At 41.0% G+C, this 23512-nt stretch overlaps 1 protein-coding gene across 1 annotated transcript in view; it reads right to left on the reverse strand.

Moving 5' to 3' along the window:
- Positions 1 to 15085: 15085 nt before the first annotated feature.
- The window catches only part of itga8 (integrin, alpha 8), a 69962-nt gene continuing 61535 nt past the window's right edge, over positions 15086 to 23512 (reverse strand). The window contains exons 27-30 of the mRNA XM_082148752.1: positions 22056 to 22169; positions 20389 to 20490; positions 19000 to 19122; positions 15086 to 16747 (exon numbers count right to left, since the gene is read on the reverse strand). Coding sequence (XP_082004878.1) covers positions 16658 to 16747; positions 19000 to 19122; positions 20389 to 20490; positions 22056 to 22169 — 429 coding nt within the window. The 3' untranslated portion in view covers positions 15086 to 16657. The remainder of the gene's footprint in view (positions 16748 to 18999; positions 19123 to 20388; positions 20491 to 22055; positions 22170 to 23512) is intronic.

A 23512-nucleotide genomic window follows, 5' to 3' on the forward strand; every position in this document is an offset into this window, starting at 1 on the left:
ATGTTACGAATCTGCCAGGAAGAGGACGTGTATCTATATTCTCTTAATGGACGGTGAGGATGAAAGTTTGAGTGGCCAAAGACTCTCCAAGGATCACAGATGGAGAATTGCAGAGATTAGTTAAGTCTTAGGGTCAGAAAGCCTATTAAAAAAAAAATCAAATAACCCCTACATCACCACATGTTGTTTGGGAGGGTTTCAAGAAAAATGCTCCTCGCTCATCCAAGAACAAACTCCAGCATATTCAGTTGTCAGACATGACTGGAACTTCAAACGGCACAGGGTTCTGTGGTCAGATGAAACTAAAAAAATTGTTTTTTGGCAGCAAACACACTAGATGGGTTTGGTGCACATAAGGATAAAAAGTACCCCATGTGTACAATTTAATATACCATTGGATATTTAATGTTGTGGCCTTGTGGGCCTATTTTTCTACTGGAGGTCCTGGATTTCTTATTCAGAGACATGGCATTGTGGATTCTATCAAATATCAACAGATAAATCGAAACCTGACGCCTTCTGCTATAAATCTTATAATGGGCCGTGGTTGGATTTTCCATCAGGACAACGATCCAAAACAAACATCAAAATCAACACAAAAATGTGTTAGGGAGCACAAAATTAAGCTTCTGCCATGACCGTCCCAGTTCCCTGACCTGATGAGTGGGGTGAACTGAAGAGAAGCACCAACATGGATCTGGGAATCTGAAGGATCTGGAGAGATTCTGTATGGAGGAATGGTCTCTGGTCAGGTGTTCTCCAAACTCATCAGGCATTATAGGAGAAGACTCATATCTTCTCCTATCTGCAGTATGAACACACACACACACGATCCTGATTGATCGATTGCTCCTGTCTGCCTCGCTGCCTGCTGTGAGTGTGTTTGCTGTGCTGTAAGCTCCGTCTTAGCCTCGTATTTTCCTTGTTTTGAACCATCATCTACTACAATTTCTAGTTGTTTATACTACTACTAAATACAGCTTACCCAACATCGCTAGCTTCCGTTACTACTAGCACAACACGCTAGTAATTCGCTAGCCTGTAAACGCGCGCCACCCGTGTGCGCTCAGCTATTTTTATTTATTTATTTTCTCTCGCGCCTTTGAGTTCATAAAAGCTCAGGTGAGTAAGAAACACTCAACAAACACGGTGAGTAATGTCTTGTCCTGTTATTATCATGCGTCGCGTCTGAATACGTTGTTGTTTTTGGAGCTCTATCGATTTGATTTATAATTCTTGATTTTTCTCGCTGCCTGCTGTGAGTGTGTCTGCTTCGGTGCTGTAAGCTCCGTCTTAGCCTCGTATTTCCTTGTTTTGAACCATCATTTACTACAATTTCTAGTTGTTTATATTACTACTAAATACAGCTTACCCAACCCTGACATCGCTAGCTTACGTTACTACTAGCACAACACGCTAGTAATTCGCTAGCCTGTAAACGCGCCACCCGTGTGCGCTCAGCTGTTTTTATTTATTTATTTTCTCTCGCGCCTTTGAGTTCAGAAAAGCTCAGGTGAGTAAGAAACACTCAACAAACACGGTGAGTAATGTCTTGTCCTGTTATTATCATGCGTTGCGTCTGAATGCGTTGTTGTTTTTGGAGCTCTATCGATTTGATTTATAATTCTTGATTTTTCTCTTTAAACTCGCTTACAACGAACATTTTCTACTTTTCCTCACTGAGAAGCACTAATGTTACTGCTCAAACCTCATTGTTACAACGCGGACTGTTGAGCAGACGCGTCTCAAGCCTATTAGTGATCCAACGCTGCATACTCTTAAAGGTTACGTCCGTGGATCACGGCTGAACGCGTCTTCTCCACACTCACTTATAAACAAACATTTTTTATTTTTTTTTGCCTATCGTGCGTCTATTCTACACCCCTACCACTAAAAAACCTAAAAAACCTCATAGTTACAACGCGGACTGTTGAGCAGACGCGTCTCAAGCCTATTAGTGATCCAACGCTGCATACTCTTAAAGGTTACGTCCATGGATCACGGCTGAACGCGTCTTCTCCACACTCACTTACAAACAAACTTATAATATAAATTAGTATTAATATTGATAGCATCACTGGTAGCTTCGTTGCTAACTCACTGTCCATCTGTTAAAATGGCGAATATATCAGATGTAGGTAGTCTACCGCTTGGTGCAGGTGAGGACACATTTGAGCTTCACGCACTGCAGTCTGAGCTGGAAGCTGTTGAGAAACAGATCCACAACCTTTTATTGAGACAGGCCGAGCTGAGAGACCGGTGTTTGGCTCTTGAACATCACGCGCCGATGCACACAAATCAGTGTTTAACGTTACTAACCCGCTGACTCCGACCGCGTCTACTCCGTGCGTTCCTCAGCATCGGTCACAATCAGCCATGGTCTCGTTCACTCCGGCTCCAACACGCCACCACGAAGCCTGGGTGGTTCCGCAGCGGAAGACGCGAGTCAGGTTTAGACCAAGACTTTCTCCGACCCTCCCGGTTTTCGAGTTATCGACACAAAACCGCTTCTCCCCTCTACGCGAAACAGAACGCGATGTTGTGATCATCGGCGATTCCATCGTTCGGCATGTACACGCTACGTTAGGTAAAAGTAAGGTGCAAAGTCACTGCTTTCCTGGTGCTCGTGTTTCTGAAATCGCTGCTCGCGTTCCCGAGATCCTGAACGGTGACGAGCGCGTCGGAACTGTGGTCCTGCACGCGGGAGTGAACGACATCAGGCTGCGCCAGACGGAGATTCTGAAGAAAGACTTCAGGAATCTAATCGATACGGTACGCAGCACATCGCCTGAAACAACGATCATTGTGTCAGGACCGCTTCCCACGTACCGACTAGGGCATGAAAAGTTCAGCAGATTATTTGCGCTAAATGAATGGTTAATGTCATGGTGCAATGAGCAGAAACTGCTATTTGTAAATAATTGGAATCTGTTTTGGGAGCGTCCTAGGCTTTTCCGTGCTGATGGCTTACACCCAAGCAGATTCGGAGTGGATCTTCTGTCAGATAACATCTCCAAAATGTTAAATACCCTTTGACTAGTAACCAAAAGTCCAAATCATAGTCTCTGCTGCACCAATTCAACTGATATAAATACTAGTGTAGAACATTGCATAGAAACCGTGTCTATTCCTCGTTTAGTGAGATCAAATAATAAATCTAATGCAGGATCTAGGAAAAATCTAATTGTTATTAAAACAGAAAATGTTGCTATTAGTAAACAAAAACTATTTCTAAAGCTAGGTCTTCTAAACATTAGATCACTCACACCTAAGGCAGTTATTGTAAATGAAATAGTCACAGATAATAGCTTCGATATACTTTGCCTTACTGAAACCTGGCTTAAGCTACTCCTCCTGGATACTGTTATAAGCATGAGCCCCGTCTGATTGGTCGTGGCGGAGGTGTTGCAACCATTTATAAAGATATTCTAAATGTTACCCAGAAAACGGGTTATAAGTTTATTTCATTTGAAGTACTTGTACTAAATGTTACGCTCTTAGATGTTAGAAAAACATCCCTATTATCTCTAGCCTTGGCTACCGTATATAGACCGCCAGGGCCTTACGCTGATTTCCTAAAAGAGTTTGCAGATTTTCTCTCAGACCTATTAGTCAATGTCGATAAAGCACTAATTGTTGGAGATTTTAACATACACGTAGATAATCCAAATGATGCGTTAGGAGCTGCGTTTACAGATTTATTAAATTCATTTGGGGTCAAGCAAAACGTCACCGGACCAACACATCGTCTTAATCATACACTCGATTTAATTATATCACATGGAACCGATCCAACCGATATAGATATCATTCCACAAAGTGATGAAGTCACTGATCACTACATGGTAACTTGCATATTACGTACTGCTGTAATATGTCATGCGGCGTCGCGTTATCAACCAGGCAGAACAATCCTCCCATCCACCATAGATAATTTCTCAAATTGCTTATCTAATCTGTCTCAGCTGCTGCCTGAACCCAAACAAACAGATGAACTAGAAGAACTAACTAGCACTATGAGCACCATTCTCTCTAGAACATTGGATGTGGTTGCACCTATTAAATTAAAAAAGGTCAGAGAGAAAAATAAAGCACCATGGTATAACAATACTACGCATGTTTTAAAGAGAGAAACGCGTATTTTAGAGCGTAAATGGAAACAAACTAATTTAGAGGTCTTTAGAATCGGGTGGAAAGACAGTATGTCACGTTATAAAAAGGCCCTAAAAGCGGCCAGGGCTGAGCACCTCCGCAAACTAATAGAAAACAACCTTGGATTGTTTTGGTTTTTATTTAACACCGTGGCTAGACTAACAAATAAACAGACGTCACCCGAACAAAATATCCCGTTACAGTTCAGTAGTAATGATTTCATGAACTTCTTCACTGAGAAAATAGAAAGCATCAGAACCACAATTGTAAACGTTCAATCTTCAATCGCGCCTTATAATTCAGCTTCAATTATCACCCCGAAAGAACAATTACAGTGCTTTGCAACTATAGAACAAAAAGAGTTAAATAAACTTATCACTTCATCTAAAACAACAACATGTTTATTAGATCCTATACCAACTAAACTACTGAAAGAAGTGTTACCTGTAGTGGAAGATCCTCTCCTCAATATTATTAACTCGTCTTTATCTTTAGGTCATGTTCCAAGAACATTTAAACTGGCAGTTATAAAACCTCTCATTAAGAAACCACAATTAGATCATAATAATCTAGCAAATTATAGACCCATTTCAAATCTTCCATTTATGTCTAAAATATTAGAAAAAGTGGTGTCCGCTCAACTGGGCTCTTTCTTGCAACAAAATGAGATCTATGAAAAGTTTCAGTCTGGATTCAGACCGCATCATAGCACTGAAACTGCGCTCGTTAAAATCACAAATGATTTACTTTTAGCTTCTGACCAAGGCTGTATCTCAATACTAGTTTTACTTGATCTTAGTGCTGCGTTCGATACTATAGATCATACATTACTCTTAGATCGACTACAAAATTATACTGGTGTTCAAGGACAAGCACTAAGCTGGTTCAAATCATACCTATCTGACCGCTACCATTTTGTCTATTTAAATGGAGAAAAATCGATCATAACTCCAGTAAACTATGGAGTGCCGCAGGGATCTGTGTTAGGCCCTCTGTTATTCTCAATATATATGATGCCACTTGGAAATATTATAAGGAAACATGGAATTAGTTTCCATTGTTATGCTGATGACACTCAAATATATATTTCATCACGGCCGGATGAAAACGCAAAATTTTCCAAATTGACAGAGTGTGTTAAAGATATAAAAGATTGGATGACCCGTAATTTTCTTTTATTAAATCCAGACAAGACAGAGGTAATACTTATCGGTTCAAAAAAACGCCCACAAAACCTCGCACAATACAACTTTAACATCATAGGATGTCCTGTTACTTTATCCTCTACAGTAAAAGACCTGGGTGTCATACTCGATTGTAACCTGTCTTTTGAAAATCATATTTCATATGTTACAAAAACAGCATTTTTCCACCTTAGAAACATTGCTAAGCTACGTAATATGCTATCAGTTTCTGATGCAGAAAAGTTAGTTCATGCATTCATGACCTCGAGACTGGATTACTGTAATGCTTTACTAGCTGGTTGTCCTGCATCCTCAATAAACAAGCTACAGTTAGTCCAAAATGCCGCCGCTAGAGTTCTTACTAGATCAAGAAAATATGATCATATAACACCGATTTTATCATCACTGCATTGGTTACCTATAAAGTTCCGTATTAATTACAAGGTATTGCTACTGACTTATAAAGCCCTAAACGGCTTAGCTCCAGTCTATTTAACAGATCTTTTATCACCCTATAATCCATCGCGCTCTTTAAGATCACTAAATTCAAGGCTTTTGGTCATACCTAGGATATCCAGAACCACCAAAGGAGGGAGAGCATTCTCACATTTGGCTCCAAAACTCTGGAATAGTCTTCCTGATACTGTTCGTTGCTCAGACTCGCTCTCCCAGTTTAAAACTAGATTAAAGTCGCATCTCTTCAGCCAGGCATTCATATAATCCTACAGTTCAAACTACAATCCGGCCTCTAGCTCATAAATGCCAGAGGAGAACTGGCCCCCGACTGAGCCTGGGTTCTCCCAAGGTTTTTTTTTTCTCCATTAGGTCACCTGATGGAGTTTTAGGACACCATTAGGTCACTTGATGAAGTTTTTCGGTTCCTTGCCACTGTTGCCTTTGGCTTGCTCAGTTGGGGATATTTTGGGGATATTTAATTTAATTTTATCAATCAATAAATTCCTCTTGAAACAAACTTTGTTGTATTATTTTTATTTAATACTGTGAAGCTGCTTTGATACAATCTGTATTGTGAAAAGCGCTATACAAATAAACTTGACTTGACTTGACTTGACTCAGAGCAGTTATCTTGGCAAAAGGAGATTGCAAAAAGGTATTTAATAAAAGGGTATGAATAATTGTGGCCAACGTGTTTTGGAGAAAAACATTTAGTTTATAATTATTTTGATTATAAATAGATTTTCTTGTTTCCAATACTAATACATTTATGAATTTCTATTGTAACAACAAACTAATTTGAGGCCTTCAATATTTGTTTTGTCCTCTGGTTTCTTTTGTTTATCCTCCACTGTCTTCTTTTCTGATTTGTTATTATGCTGCCAAAACAGCTCTGATACCTAAAGGAAAGGACTCCACAGGTCCTCTGAATATGCCCTGTGGTATCAGGTTGCTAGGTGGGGCCTCCATGGATCAGATTTTTTTATCAAGCACATCCCATATGCTCTATCGGATTGAGATATGGGGAATTTTAAGGCCAAGGCAACGCCTCTTTGTCATGTTCCTCAAACAATTCCTGATACATTTTTTCAGTGTGGCAGGTTGCATTATCCTGCTGAAACAGGCCACTGCCATCAGGGAACACCATTGCCATGGTCTGCAACAATCTTCAGGTAGGTGGTATGTGTCAAAGTAACATCCACATGAATGCCAAGACCCAAAGCAGAACATTGCCCTGTGCATCACACTCCCTCCACCGGCCTGCCTTCTTCCCATAGTGCATCCTGCTGCTGTCTCTTGGTCGATTGGTCCAGTTCTGACACTCACATGCTCATTGTAGGCACTTTCGGTGGTGGACAGGGGTCATCATAAGCACTTTGTCCGGTCTGCTGCTAACCAGCAAACTGCTATGCATTGTGTGTTCTGACACCTTTCTATCATGGGCAGCATTACGTTTTTCTGAATTTTTTTGAGCTACAGTAGCTCTTTTGTGTGATTGGACCAGACAGGCGAGCCTTTGCTCCCCATGTGCATATGTTAGTCTTGGGTGTCCATGACCCTGATGCCAGTTCACCGGTTGTCCTTCCTTGCACCACTTTTGGTAGGTACTAACCACTACAGACCGTAAACACCCCACAAGACCTGCTGTTTTGGTGATGCTCTGATGCAGTCGTCTTGCCATCACCATTTGGCCCTTATCAAAGTCACTCAGATCTTTTCACTTATTCTTTTCTCTGCTTCCAACTTATAAAATTCAAGAACTGACTGTTCACTTGCTGCCTAATATATCCCACCCCTTGATATCATGATGCTATGATGATATATTCACCACACCTGTCAGTGGTTTTAATGTTGTGGCTGATCAGTGTAATATACAGTATAAATCTTGAATTTGTCTCTACCGCAACACAATGTCTTTACCGCAATGCCTAAAAATGCTGCGGTAAAGACGAGCTGCGGAAATGACATTTTTTGCTAATGTTGCAGATAACTGGCAGTTAGCAAGGTCTGATACATCAGTATTGACTTTTAGCACCAAATATACATGTATTCAACCGTAACATAAATACATTTTTAAAATGTAGTTCAAAATACACAATTACTAAGCTGAACGGTAAGGACGCACAATAAATACTTAAGAAGAAAAGATGATCTTTATCTAATTTTTTGACCTAATGGAGGTGGACCAATCTGTCAGCCATGCTCACATGCTAATTTCTGTTTCCATAGAATCTAGATTTGTTTGGCTTTGAACGAATGTCATATTAAGAGTCTTTTTCAGTGTCGCGGTAAGGACTCAAATGTGTGGAACAGGTGATCGGTCTGGCGATGTCCACCCTTGTGGTCCAGGAACGCCATCTCTGGCTCAGCCTGGCGGACATGAGAGAGGCGGACAAGGTTCGGTTCCTGGACGCTCCCATATCGCAGGTTGGGTTATTCGGCGACGCGGTAGAGAGCTTTGCCCAGCAGTTCTCTACCGTCCAGAAGCAGACTGAGGCCATCCGGCACATCCTGCCCCGACGGCCTGCTGCTGCCTCCACCCGGTCGTCGGCGGTAGATCCCAAAAAAGCGGAGCCAGCGGTACCCACATATTCAAAGAAAGAGAATTCTCTATTCCTGGGCCCCAAGAGGGCTAGTCTGATGATGTGTGACCCTGTAAAGCCTTACACCCCTCAGTCCCCTCTTGTTCGCCAGCTGGCAGCTGGGTGCATTTGAGGACCCGGTCATCCGCCTTCTCACGCTTCCCCTGCCACCCAGTGGAGTTAGGTAAGTGTTGCACCGCACACTCAGATCCCGCTTCGGGCCGCCTTCGGGCCTCTCAAGCCGGATCCCTGTCCTCCACCTCGCTGCCCAACCTCGGGTACGTCTGTGGTTCCTGGCCCCTGGTCCGGTTTTGTCGAAGTCTAAAACGCTTCCAACCAATGCCCAGCCTGGCCTCATTCGGTACCTTCAGACCCGGCTTGCGATTCATTTCGCTTGGCTTCCGCCCGGGCTCAGTGATATTCATCATACGTAGGTGTTGGGCAGAAATGCTCCTAAAAGATTTTTAAGTGAGATCCATCACACCCCTAGGTGTTGAGCAGAGCTCCTGTCCTGTGTGTGTGCGCCGCAGTCCTACTGGCGAAGGACGCGTGCTAGCCGTTCCCTCCACCTGGTATGGAGTTTGGCTTCAGAGCCTGTACTTCATTGTACCCTTATTATGTGGTGGGTTACGACCATCTTGGTTCTGTGTCAACTAATACGGGCCCTTTTTCGAAAGCCTCCGTTCACCTGTAAACACAAAATTGCATTCTCAATGCCCCGTCCCCAAGCTTGGTCTGCAGCGTTCGACCTGAAAGACGTGTACTTCAGATCTCTTTCCTTCTGCTTCACAGGCTTACTGTGTTCTTGCGTTTGATGATACGAAGTATCAGTACATGGTCCTACCCTTCGAGCGCTTCATAGCCAGTTGGGTCTTCAGGTCAACTGGGAAATTGCCCCAATTCCGAGTTTCTCTTTTCTAGTATGGAGGTGGTCTCTGTCTAGCGCATCTCTCAAATGAGGTGTGCCAGCTCAGTGCTATTTAGAAGTGAGAAAGGGTCCCACTGAAACTTTCAGAGGCTCCTGGGGCATATGGCAGATGCAGCCGCACGGCTTCCTCCATATGAGACCGCTTCAGCACTGGCTTGATAACCGAGTCCCTAAGGTGACCGTGGCAGAGCGACACACTCCACTGGCCTGTCGCCAATCCCTCAGCCCATAAGCAGACCTTCGTTTCCCCGGGCTAGTCGCTCCTGGAACAAGAGTCTTCCAAATGATGGCTGAGGGGCCACGTATAAAGGGCATGCAGTAACAGAGCTCTGGGCGCCCTCTGACTGCATTGGCATTCGTTGCCTCGAGTTGCGTACAGTCCCTCGCTTTGAGACACCGCTGCTCAGCGAGCTTGTACTGTTCTGACAACATTGCGACCGTCGAGCCGCGCTCCCCTTGCATGTTGCAACTTGCCCGCCACCTCCTCCTTGGAGTCAGAAGCTTTTAAGGTCGCTTCATTCCACCAATTTTTTCCGCTCACAAGCCTCACGACAGCCTCCGGTCCGGATACAGTGGAGACTCCATCCCCAGCTGGCCAGCTGTTCGGACCACTTCGGGGGCCGCAGAGCCACGTCTGTTGCCCCTCCGAACTCGTCCTACCCCAGTTGTTTCTTCTCTTGTCTGAGCGGATATCCCTCGACAAAGACTCTGGCCACAGCTGGCCCTGGGCCCCGCAGAAATGCATTCCCCAGTGAGCCTTCTTGCACTATGGTGTTGTTCCATCACACTCAAGTGTTGAGCAGAGATGCTCCTGATGCTCAGTGATCCCCTTTCACATCTGGTGTTGAGCATTGCTCCTGTCTTGTGCAAATGGAGCAGGTCTCGTTAGTTGCCCCTTATTGGCCAACCAACCACCTCCTCTCGACAGCCTTCCTGACACCTTCCTCTGAGCACATTCTCAGGGATGGGGCATGATGGCACCCGCGTCTAGACCTTGGAAAGTTCCAGGTCTGGTTCTAGTAAGAACCGGACGCGGAGGTTCTAGTCTACCGCAAGAATTGTTATGCAGTAGAGACCATCACTTCTGTGAGCACCCTCTAGAAAGACGCGTGCTCCTCTGATAGAAGTCGAACCTGTTTGTTGAATTGAGTCTTCTCTCCGTGAGGAGATCCCGAAGGTGTTCGATCACTTCAGTGCTCCCTTTTAAAAACTGCTTGTGGTTGGAGTGAGGGCTGTCCCCTCCAACTCAAAATGTTGTGGCTTCTACATTGGCGCACATCATGAGGCAGTGGATTCAAATCCAAGCGGAGTGCGATTTGATCGTCAGGTCCCTGAGGCGAGCAAGGAGATATATAAACACCTAGCGTCCCCTCCTTACCCTCTTGGGTCCTTTTCTCTGGTGCTACTGCACTGCAGAGACCGCCCCTGAGCCATCGCAGGCAGTGAGTTAAAAAAAATAATTTTTTTTAAGAAACAGTTCTCCTGCTCGCGTGGTCTCCACTAGAGGGTAGGGACTTGCTAGCTTTCGGTCAACGAGTTGTGGCTGGAATTCGGGCCGGCTAACTCTCACAAGTTGAGACCCCAGTCTGAATGTGTGCCCAAGGTTCCTACCTCTCCTACGGGACCAGGTGGTGAGCCTGCAAGCGCTGCCCCGGAGGAGGCAGACCCAGCCCTGGCTTTTCTCTGTCCGTCCACCTCAGTGCGGTTATACGTGATCAGAATGCAAAGCCTAGACCTTAGACCAGCTCTATCTGTTATGGAAACCAGCAGAAGGGAAGGCTGTTTCCAAGCAGAGGTTGGCCCACTTCAAAGTGGTTGCCTTCGTCTTGGTGAGAAACCCCAAGATGCACATGCCCACCTGGGCGGTGAGCTCCTCCTAAGTGAGAGTACTGCTCCCTCCTAGGCGTTGGCATACAGTGCCTCGCTGAACAGATGTTGAATAGAGTTGGGAGCTGGGCAACACCTATACATATTCGCTAAAGAACTAGCATGTGTCGAACTGTTGCTTCCCGTGGGCTCCCTTCACATGAAGCCAGTTTCACCGTAAGCACTGTTCGAAGTGTCGGCTTGCTGCGCCATTTCCCTCCTATGGACTGGATACGTGCGCAATTTTGCTCCAGTAGAGTTCCCCTCAACCGAACCCTGTTGAGTTCCTCCATACCCTGCGGCATCGTACGTGGCGGAGCGTCCGAAGCCAGGCCTACCACTCGTATGCACTTGTGGAACCTGTGTTAGACTGGGTCCATATGTTGCGATCCCTACGGCGATCCCATATGTGTATTATTCCACGGTACGGCTCCCTGCGGTGAGCCTGTGTCTTCCCTCACTGTTGGTTGATCCTCCCCCCTGTTAGGCTGGAGTCATCCCAGTGACATTTCCATATGTTGTACTGCTTGGTCAGCCCCCAGTCCATATGTGTATTCCCACATGTTACCTCCCTTCGGGTCAGGATGTGGTTTCCGCAGCGTACCTTTCCTTCCTTGACAGGGTACGCTTTCCCAGTGGTCCTGTAGGAACAGCAGTTGACTTCCCTGGCCTAAGCCTCGCCTTCTCCGCCTCAGCGTTGCGGGGGGACTTGAGGCTTTCTACCCAGGCACTGGAAGGTGGCAGCTCTAGTGACGTTTTCCAGGGTTAAAGATCAGATTCAGTCGACTATGTCTAACATTCTAGACTGAAAGGGAACGTCCTGGTTGCGTATGCAACCCACCGTTTCCTGAAGGAGGGAACGGAGGACGTAGTCCCTTTGCCACTATAGCTGGACCACCGCTGACGGAGTTCTCACGGCTTGTAGATGTAAACAAAATATTAATAGGTCAATATAAGCCTTCTTATAAAATTATTTATTATTGTGTTTCGGTAGTGACAAATTTGGGGAGAGGAGAAATATTCCAAAACCTTCTGAAAATACAATATGATAATTAACTGCACAATTACTAGAAATGTGTACCTTGGATATTATACAATTTGCATACATACAAAATTTGTGGGAAAAGACACATTTTTTTCAAGACGTTTCCAACTGAACAATGACTCAGCGCTGAGGGAGACAAGTATCTCTCCAGTTTATTAGCATCTTTGTCTCAGAAGAAGAATATGAGGGGAGTATCACCAAGTTAACCAATAAGATATCTTATTGAATACTTTCAATAAGAATACCTTACATCATATAGGAATACGATACAATGAATAACAAGTCCATGTGGTCAGTTTCTGGCTAGATCACCACATATACATTTGGATCCAGAAGGACCCTTATACTGCTTTAGAATAGAGAATGGAAGACCCTTCCTTCATTTGAACACAGAGGTCCACTATAGTAATGAAGAACAAATGTAGCCAGTACCTTCCTACAGAACAAAGAAATCCTTCTCTGTTATATACTGCATGCTGAGACTATCATACAAGAATTTCTTACACTGACTCTGAACCAATTCTGTAGAATGGCCCATATCGGCCTATAGGTATTGTAAGAATTGAGAAATTAGAAAATGCCGGGCAGTCTGGTTGAAGAATGACCACTCCCCGAGAAGACAAAGGACCTTTCTCGAAATTAACATTTGACTCTCTCTTGAGAAACTAGCATCCCTGAGTCAATCACCTCCCCCATGTTGTCTCTCTCTCATGCTGAGATCACTAGGTATTCACCCAAAAATCTATATGGTTTAATGTGAATAATTATCACACAGTATTATACATGTTTGGTATCATTTGAAATGTCTCTGTGCGACTGGTACAAATGTCTCATTCCCAAAGAAGTAAACCAAAAGGTAATCAAGTTTTTAAGAGTTTAGAGATAACTTGCAGACAGAGGTGGGTGTGTCTTCCAGGCAAATAGCCTCCTGCTCTCAAATGGTGTAAACTCTGAATGCAAATTCCCATTGTTAGCAAATGTTTCCATGTGAAAGAAGTTTCTGTCTATATAAAGAAATGCAACAAGAGGCTCAGGGCGATTCTGTAACTCAGATCAGCCCATAATGTTGAAGGACCTCAAGGACTTCAGCATTAGGTATTTTTCTAAATGTCGGGTTTAGCCTACATCTTTTACTCTTTATCTCTGAGCATTTGATGTTATTGTATTGATTATATTTGAACTGATTATGAAATTGGCACGATATATTTACCTGACATAATATAGTTACATTTGATTTTATTCTGAATTACTCTGAAATTATTTTCTCAAGTAGATTAAACTAATTCGTATGTTACTGCAAGTTTTGCGTCAGATTAGTGACGACTAATAAGTGTACTTGGTTTGCAAAGACAAGAAGTGAATTTCCGTTTAGAACAGCAAAAATGCTGCTGACCAATCTAAATTTGGGTGTGTCTTACCTCTGTTTTAATTTAATGTTACTTTAGATAAGTGTACGTGGGAAACCACGGCATGGCCAATCCAAAGCTATTATAAGAGAATTAATATTGGTCTACTTATATCTGTAGTAATGGCCATACCCCTGCCTGAAGTAAACGTTACCTTAAATTCAAGTGTATGTAATTCCGTGGCGATTATACCAAAGTATCTTTGATTGTGTAAGATTGAATGCGTCCATCTCAGGTATTTATCCAATTACCTCTGTTTGGTGACCAAAACCGATGAGCTTGTGAACATGAGACCCGCGTTAAACAAGGTGTGAGGACCTCTGAGCGACATAGATTCCTAACGAACGAGTAAAATATAAAGTAAAGAGTTAAATAGAACAATCAAATGTATTGCTAAACTATTATATAATTGACCAATAACCAAGTGGCAATCTAACATAAATTCGAGGTCGTGATAAAATGGAGTCAGATAAGTTTAATTGGAACTAAAGACAGTAACGGGCAGAGACCATCACCCGTTCCATCGGATACCGCCATTGGACCGATTGAGACGAGCTTATACAGTATATGAATATATTAGGGCTGGGTGATTTTTCCGATTTTTTGTTCTTTCTTGCATGTTCAGATATTCATACAACAATATTCTGGGTGGCCATGAAAGTTTTGTGAAAATGATTAAAAAACTTAAAAAAAAAAACACTGGCAGGGAAAGAGTTAATCTGATCACATTAATTTGTTGTTATTTTGAAACCTCTAGCTCTTTAAAGTTAAAAGTCGTAAAGGTGCTGTAAGTAAGTTTTTAACTGTATTAAAGCATACAAATAGCATAATATGTTGAGATATTTAGGAAACATGCTGAGCTCACATACTCGTTTCTCTGAAAAACATAGGCTACTCTGGGTTGCGTTTCCCGTAGGCTACGTACAACAACGCAACTTGCTGCTTAACTACCATAGTACGATGCATCGTTGAAGAAATCAACTAGCTAGTCACGACTGTTTCCCGAAACCGCAAATTGGTCGTTCCACATTGGTTAATGATGTCACGCAGGTGGTGACCCCTTAACCTGACCTAAGTTAATAACCCCTGACCTAGATTGTACATTAGGATATTTTAATATCTCTATTAAATTCACCACCATTCAGTTCAGTTTAAGCTGTCAGATGAGACCAAACATGACGAGTTATATATTAGAACACACTGGTAGATAAATAGTATGTATTGGAAAGCACATGTGTCCAGTGAAGCAAATGGTACAGACGTGTCATTGAGGTGTAAACGACTCGGTCTCTCCAGACAGAACCATCCTGTGCCTGGAGTGTCCCAACAGTCCTCAATCAGCATTTTGAAGAATCCTTTGCACTAGTATATATTATTGAGATGATAGTACATATTCGCTCAGCCCTACAACGTCACTTTGTACAATCAAAAGGAAGAATATTTCAACAATTCAAATACATAAAGAATAGTTTTAAATTTCATTTTAATTTCAGATCTATGTAAAATATACAGGGCTGCACATCACAATACATGATTCATGGACTGAAATATTGATCATATCGTTCGAAAGGAGAAATATAACAAGATGTGGTTTTGTCATGACTAAGATGATTTTAAAACAGTTCTTGTATTATCAGTCCATATGTTTTAAAAGACACTGGTGGGCACTGATTGAAACAACAACAACAACAACAAAAAATATTATTTCGTCATTAACATGCTCTGAATGCAACATGTTAGAGCAGCAATCAGAAAAACATGAATTCCCAACAGATGGAATTAATGTGCCTTCTTCATCTAACATTATTTATGCATTTAGAGCACTTAAAGACAAAATATTTTTGTTCTCTTTAGTTTGGAAAAGAAATATTCATGCCAGCCTGACAAATATAAGTATTTTAACTTTATATACAAAACAACCTGAACCTCAGGTTTTAAACATTTTGGAGCCAGTGTACACACAAATGATCAACTCAAAAATGTCCCATTATTGCACATGTAATTTATATCTATTCATTCCCCCTCCCATCGTTGTGCTTACTGAGCAATTATTTTACAAGCTTCAATATGTAATCAGAACAATCATTGACAAGGCATGTAGACATATGAGGCTTTGCTGTGAAACTACATTGTGGGCTGATGCAATGCACCAGCTCTTTAAGAGTAAAGATTCTAGTCAGCCACAGATCGCAGAATTTACCACTACACCTTTATCATTATCAATAAGCCGCATTCTTATCTGTAAAATTCGTTTCTTTTTATGACAATCCATAATGTACATACTGTAGGTGACAAATGATTTGTATACTGTACAATAAACTTTGTATACAGTATGTGACATTTAATTTATTTAAACACTCTGTAAAAAATGGCCATATATAAAACACTGCAAGACTGTTCTAGTAATAATCATGAACAGTTTTAGCATCTCTCTGCTGTAAACATGAAACATGGATGCCAACACTTTAAACTGTTTGGTGTCATATATTTAAATATGAAACAAAAGAAATATCAGAAAATGACTTAAAAGAAGGGTGAATCTGTATTTAGCTGCAGTGTGTATGTGGCCTATGTGAAGTGTATTGTGGAAGAATCCAGACCTTGTGACTTAATACATATGATATTAAGTTCCATTGATAATGTTGAACAAAAAATCCTCAGAAGTAATCACCGTTTCATCGTAACCTAACAGGAAGTCGATGGAGTTGATCAGACAGTGAGATCTTAATCTTTGGGATTGTATTGGTCAGCCTCTAGTCTTGCACTGGCAATGTGGCTCTTTGGATACTGTGGATATTGCAGCTCTATCAAGAGTTCTTGATCGTCTGCCATTTTAAATAAAGCTTTATGAAAGTTTTTGAGTGGTACTGTGGCCCAGCTCACAGATCGCAGTCCAGTGTGGCAGCTGTAGTTTATTTAGAGGCTTGGATCTGTAGTCTTCTACAAAGATACTGAAACCTTCGAACACAGCTCCTCCACTGTCTTCATGGAGAATCATCCCATGGCCTCTTTATTCATCCTCCTCATCTGTTCTGCTCTCACGCATCTGTGGATTTTTCTGCGGTCAGCTGTTCGCGGTCTGACACGTCATCATCTTTGGGTGGCCGTGCCCGATCGAAGAAGCCGCACTGAAGAACCAGAGCAGGTGGGACGAGGCGGGTGGGGAAAAGAAAAAAAAGAACAGGATGAGAATGTGATCCCTGGGATAACAGACATTATTCCTTTCTTCCAATGTTTTGTCTGCTGAAACAGTTGCACAGATGTGCTCTAGAGGCTGTCAGTGGAGATCAAGTACATCCACATCTACGAGATATGCTGATTAAACCGATATCATTTCCTTTAAAATTAGAAACAATTTGTTATAAAGCAGCAGGGCAGTAATCATAAGAACTTTTAGACAGAGTTTTGACCGCACACACACACACACGCAGTTTGGGATCGGTAAGATGTTTTATGTTTTTGAAAGTCTCTTATGCTTACCAAGGCTATATTTATTTGATTAAAAATACAACAAATTAAACCCAGTAATATTGTTAAATATTTAACAGTATTAATTTAAAATAACTGTTATTTAAATATAATTTATTCCAGTGATGCAAAGCTGAATTTTTTTGCATCATTACTCCAGTCTTCAGTGTCACATGATCCTTCAGAAATGCTGATTTGATGCTCAAAAAACATTCATTAATATCAATCTTGAAAACAGTTGTGTCACATTTTTTTCAGGATTCTTTGATGAATAGAACGTTATATTTCATTTATTTTAAATAGAATATTTTGTAACATTATACATGTCTTTAATGTGACTATCAATTTAATGCATCCTTGCTGAATTAAAATATAGATTTCTTGTATTTGATGCATTCCCCCCTCCCTCTCCTTTATCTGTTAATCTGACAATTAAATTTAAATGAAATATATATACACAAACACACACACACACACAGACAGACTTATACTCTCCTTCTTTGGCTCTACACATGATGCTGTATATATAATTTGATATATATAGTGTATGTATACATTTTAATTTAAAATGTTGATTTTGATCAATTTCATTTACACTTCGTCAACAACCAATTTCACCACAAGAGGGGGCAATTACATTGTATCTCAATAGGATGCATTGATTTTTCTTCAAATCCATTATAAGTGACACTATCTATAAGATGTATAATAGCCTGTTAAATGGCCTCAGCTGCTCTAAAAAAAAAAACTCTCAGCATCCGATTGACATTTCCTCTTGTGCACCCACGCACACTCGTCACTCTTCAGCGTGTTTAATGCATATGTGTGTGTTTGTGCATGTTGGCCAATTAGGGCACGTCGCCTCCATAGGGACCCAATCAAGTGCCTGAGAACAGCCCTGTAGACAAAACACTGATAAAATCACAAATGGCTCATTAATGCCCAACTGCAACAGCATTCCCTCTCCCTCTCCCTTATCTGTTCATCTGATTTGCCAATTTTCATCAAGCTCTTCAATGTTCCCCATACCTCTTTTCACTTCACTTCCTCCAACCCCCTTCTCCACTTCCTCCACCATCTCCTTCTCTCACTCTATCTCTAACAGCCATCTCTTTCTCTACCCCCTGTAGTTCCTTTGTTTTGCTATTTCACTGTTACAGACGGATTCTGCTGTTCATGAAGACTTGAAGACTAATGGCAACATACACATAAAACACTTTGAGAGCATGTATTTCCTCTGTCAACCAGGAATAACAGAAAATCCCAACTATGTGCAGTAACATACAGTTATCAGTTCTTAATTGAAATGCCAGTTTACTTTTTGTGAAGTCAGACTAACAAACCAAGATAATGTGATTGTAGCTCAGCTTTGTCCTGCATGTGCTACAATAGCATGTATCATTCTACAACAGACCTCTGCGTTCTGTGCTTTCTCTGAAATACAGAGCTGATGCACAACATGCATTTAATCCTTCACATTTTTCATCAATCAATGTGTAGTATACTTGGACAGACAGATGAAGACTATAGCTAAATGGGAAAAAAAAAGTAGTAGTAGTTTTACAATACCATTCAAAAGTTTTGGGTTGATAAGATTTGTTAATGTTTTTGAAAGAACACAGGTTTCTTATGCTCACCAAGGATGCATTTATTTGATAAAAAAAACAGCAAAAATATTAAGGAATCTTTGATTAATATAAAATTCATAAGAACAGCATTTCAAATGTCTATTTGGAATAGACAACAACAATGCTGATACAAAACAACAACAAAAAATCTTGTGACTGATGATTACTGTATTCACAACAGCATCATGTGTAGAGCCAAAGAAGGAGAGTATAAGTCTGTCTGTGTGTGTGTGTGTGTGTGTGTGTGTGTGTGTGTGTGCGTTTGTGTGTTATGGCCAACCTACCTTCCACATTGCTAGGCTAAGCATAGCCAGCACCAGCAGTCCCAGCAGTATAGCCAAAATTATTACCCACAGGGGAATGGCAAAGGAAACATCAGGAATGGCCCACACCACAAATGTGCCGATCTTAAAAACACAAGCGCACAAACACAAAGGTCATTAATATTTTACTACCACTTATGTAGCTATGATATTAGCACACATACATCAGGTTAACAGCTTACTATCCCTTATAATCTCCCATCTCTTTCTCTCTTTTTACACTAAATGTAACATAAGCTCCTTATGAATGTTTTGTTTATTCTTAATATTTAGTTATCTTCCCTTTTGACAGTTTTATACAGTACAAAGAGAAGAAAGTAAGGGTGTTATGATTTGATTACAGCACTCAGCTAAGAAGCACTGATGCAGTTAATACACATAAAGAGCCATACAAAAAAAGTACTGTGGCGGTTAAAGCGTACAGTGATTGTATCAGTGTTGGTGATACCATAAATACATGACTTTCAGTACCATAGTATTATATGGTACTTCAATGTACTTCTAAGAATAACATGGTACATGTCAGAAATACCATGGTGGTACTTTGGTACTATGTCTCCCCAAAAAACACTGTTATTTTTAGGGTTTTTAGTAAGTAGCAGTAGCCTAGTGGTTTGCACACACACTACTGTTAAAAACTTTGGTGATAGTAAGATATTTGAATGTTTTTGACGGTCTCTCACCAGGCCTTCATTTATTTTATCAAAAATACAGACAATTTAAAATAATTGTTTTCTATTTTAATATAATTTAAAATGTAAATAATACATTAATCATAATAATATGTATTATTATCAATGTTAAAAACAGTTGTGCTGCTTACGGTTTATGTTACTGTTTTAATGAATAGAAAGTTCAAAAGAACAGCATTTATTTGAAATATAAGTATTTTGTAACATTATAAATGTCTTGGCTGTCAGTTTCATGCATCCTAGCTGAATAAAAGTATTAATAATAAAAAAAAGTCATATAGATCCCCAACTTTTGAATTGGTGACACACTGAATCTTGGTGCTCTTGTGGAAACTGAGAGTTTGAATCTTGCTTGCAACATTTCTTGATTTTGCTCCTAATCATTTTCTACCATATCCACTCTCTTCTAAATAGGAAAAACTGACAGACGGCAAAAATACTAATGTTAAGAGACTCCCATGCTTCAAGCTACTCCATAAATGTCCTTTACCTTCCTTATCAAAGCTAAACAAACTGAGCTCATAGGCATTTAGTGCATCTTAACCCTTAGTTGAGAATCTTTTTCTTCTCTTGCTCTAAAATCCACATGTTCTCCTTTTTCTCTGTTGTTTTCTACTTTCTTTAATCCGCACCCACACAAAAACTCTAGATTACTCACTGATTTACTCTGGTGTGGCAGTGTATCAGCTTTGATCCGATAAGGCATGGCCGTCACTTGAAAGGACATTGTGGAGTTTAGCGTGTAGTGGTCATTCCGTCTCTGCCAGAGGAAAGCAATGGATTAGCATAAATACAACACACATGGAACCATCTCAGAGCGAGCGGGACAGAGGCTGGCCCCTCGCAGAAGAGGAAAATGTCAGATTAACATTAACAGAACGCACATGGCGGGTGTCTGACAGGGCGCTGAGTTGTAATAGCTTCAGCATGGATGAGGCTTAACGAGAAGCAGTGGTCAAAAGAGCAGCAAAACAAAACTTAAAGCACTTCCTTCAAACTAGGATCACTCACACACATGCAGAGAGCACTACTGTCCTGCAGACACACCAGCGTACGTGCTCTCATACACGTGTCTGGTTTCTGTGGATGTTCCTCTGAAGATGAGATGAAAGCATTTTGTTCTGACGATGTCAGGGTTTATGGCGTCACATGACTTAGGTGTCTAACTAACTGGTGATGTCATCTCCTGTGTCACCAGCCGAACATCTGAGGTTGAGTTAAACATTTAGTCGTGTTCAGAGAGGAAGGGTGGCCATGAACTCATTTACTCAGCCTCATGCTGTTGCAAACCTGTATGAGTTTCTTTCTTTGGAATGAAAAGACTTTCATTGTATTAACAAACAAACAATCAAAGCCGTCTGTTGTATTTCACAGAAGAAAGTAAGTCATACAGGTTTGGAATGACATGAGGGTGAGTGAACTATACCGTTAAAACACTACACTGTTCTTACACTTCACTGTCTGCACTCCAATTGGTAGTTGCCAAATTATGTTATTGTGCATTTGCATGAAAGCTGAACTCTGCTCAACTTCGTTGCATCAGCCACAGTCGCTCAGTCACCTCAAATAGCCAACGCTCATTGAAAATGAATTACTGCCGGTCAGTTTGTTGCTGCAAATCACAGTCAGTATAAACGCAGCTTAATAGGAGCCTTTGATCATAAAGTGATTTAAGAAATGAAAATCACCAGCTGGACTTTACAGGAATACTGTGAAGATAACATCTAAAAACACTGTGACAGCTTGTGAATGTTTAAACACTACAGTAGATTCCATGCTGCATCCTTCTCTGTGATGACATACACTCTGTCCCTGCTGAAAAGACCGGCAGATGTTGTGCTTTTGGATGCTGGTTTTTCAAGCAGGTTTCTTAAAGGGATAGTTCACCCAAACATGAAAATTCTGTCATCACTTACTTCCCCTCATGTTATTCCAAACTGTATGCCTTTTTTTCTTCCGAATGGAAAATAACATTTTTAAGTTGGTTTTTTTGTCGATATGCATTGAAAGTTAATGGGGTTCAATGTTGTTTTGGACCCACTGACTTTCATTGTTTGACCTTTTTCCAAAACCTGTATGCATTTCTTCTGCGGAACACAAAAGATGATATTTCGAAGAATGTTGGCAAGCAAAAACATTACAGCCCAGTGACTTTAATTATCTGTACAAAAAAATATTTGTTTTATGTCATACAGAAGAAAGTCATAATTTTTTTAGAACAACATGAGGGTTAGTAACTGTTGAAATTTCATTTTTGAGTGAACTATTTTTTTAAAACTATGTTAACCTAGAAGAAATTAAAATATATTTGTGTGATAAAAGTACCTGTAAGAAGGTGTGAGCCCAGAGACGGGATCTGAACTTGATCACAGCACTTCGCCCTCGATCCAAGCGATCCACGACACACTCCACCATTAGGCAGTTGATATTAGAGCAGTTCTAGAGAAAAAGTAGAGAAGGTCTTTCACATTAATAGTCTCTTCCTGTTTGTGGAGGCAGTATGTACAGTAACCTCAAATGTTTGAGAACATCTAAACAATTTTTAAACACTTAGGCCACATCCACACGAAGCCAGAGCTTTCCCTATCCAATCTTTCCTTTGATCTAAAAAAACAATTCCGTAAACACGACGTCGTCTCAAGAAATATCTGCGTAGTGCGTACACACGGCTCAAAACGATGTAGTATACATGCCAGACCCGTATGTGGCGCTGTAATTCTGCCACGGAGATACACTAAAATACGGAGAAGAAGAACTGGAGCATGCGCATAAACCTTGTATACAATAATAACAGGTTCAGTAGCTTCTTCTTTCTTTCTTTTTTTTTACGAATAACTTTATTGAACAATATAAACAACCATAAATGGCCAGGTATAAAATATGAAATGTCTTAATCAGACAACAGACAAACATCATAGCATAAGAAAATATAAATAAAGAAAGAATTTCAAGTAAATTCAAGTACATTCAAGTAAATATTAAATAAATAAATAAAAGAAGCTCAGTAAATTCTGCAGCACGAACACAAGCATGTAGTCCGCAGTTGTTGTTGCCGTTACGTGACATAGACTAGGCCAGGGTCTACACGTGGGGTGATGACATCATCGTTTCACAAAATATACGGATTGGCTGTACACACGAAAACGCAAGGGTGTCGTTTTCAGATTTATCCACTCTGGGACCCGGTAAAAAAAAAAGCTCCCAAAACGCCCGAGTCGTCTGGACGAAAAGATACAAAAATACATACAAAAATTTTACGTATACAGCTAAATGCGTCTCCGTGTGGACAAGGCCTTAGACATAAAATGAAACATTTTTCAATTCAAGATTTCACTCAAATTCTTCTGCTGATAATACAATTTGTAATAATAACAAAGTGTCAAATGAGAAAAATGTAAAATATAGACATTTTCACCTCATTGTACCTCTGCTGATGTGCTGTCTTGTTTTAAAAGCCTCACATCTGATTTTGAGTGATTTTAGTGGTCATATTTAAAGAGCTGAGTGATGGTGTGTATGTAAGTAGTATCAATGCCAACTGTTTGTGTATGTGCATAGGACATGACCTCTGCCCTGTCTTATCACATTGCCTAAGGTGTGATGGACTAAGATTATCAAAACCACCTGGTCCATGTGCACACACACAGACACACACAAACGCACACACACTAAAGAGACACTTTGAGAGAGCAAGACAATAAGCATCATATAAATGACCTGTTATGAGATTTACAGGTGAACTCACCCTTTGAGGTTAACACAGGTCTCCATAACACACGTCT

The sequence above is a fragment of the Leuciscus leuciscus genome, assembly GCF_965113295.1.
Source record: "Leuciscus leuciscus genome assembly, chromosome: 20".
Classification (NCBI taxonomy): Eukaryota; Metazoa; Chordata; class Actinopteri; order Cypriniformes; family Leuciscidae; genus Leuciscus; species Leuciscus leuciscus.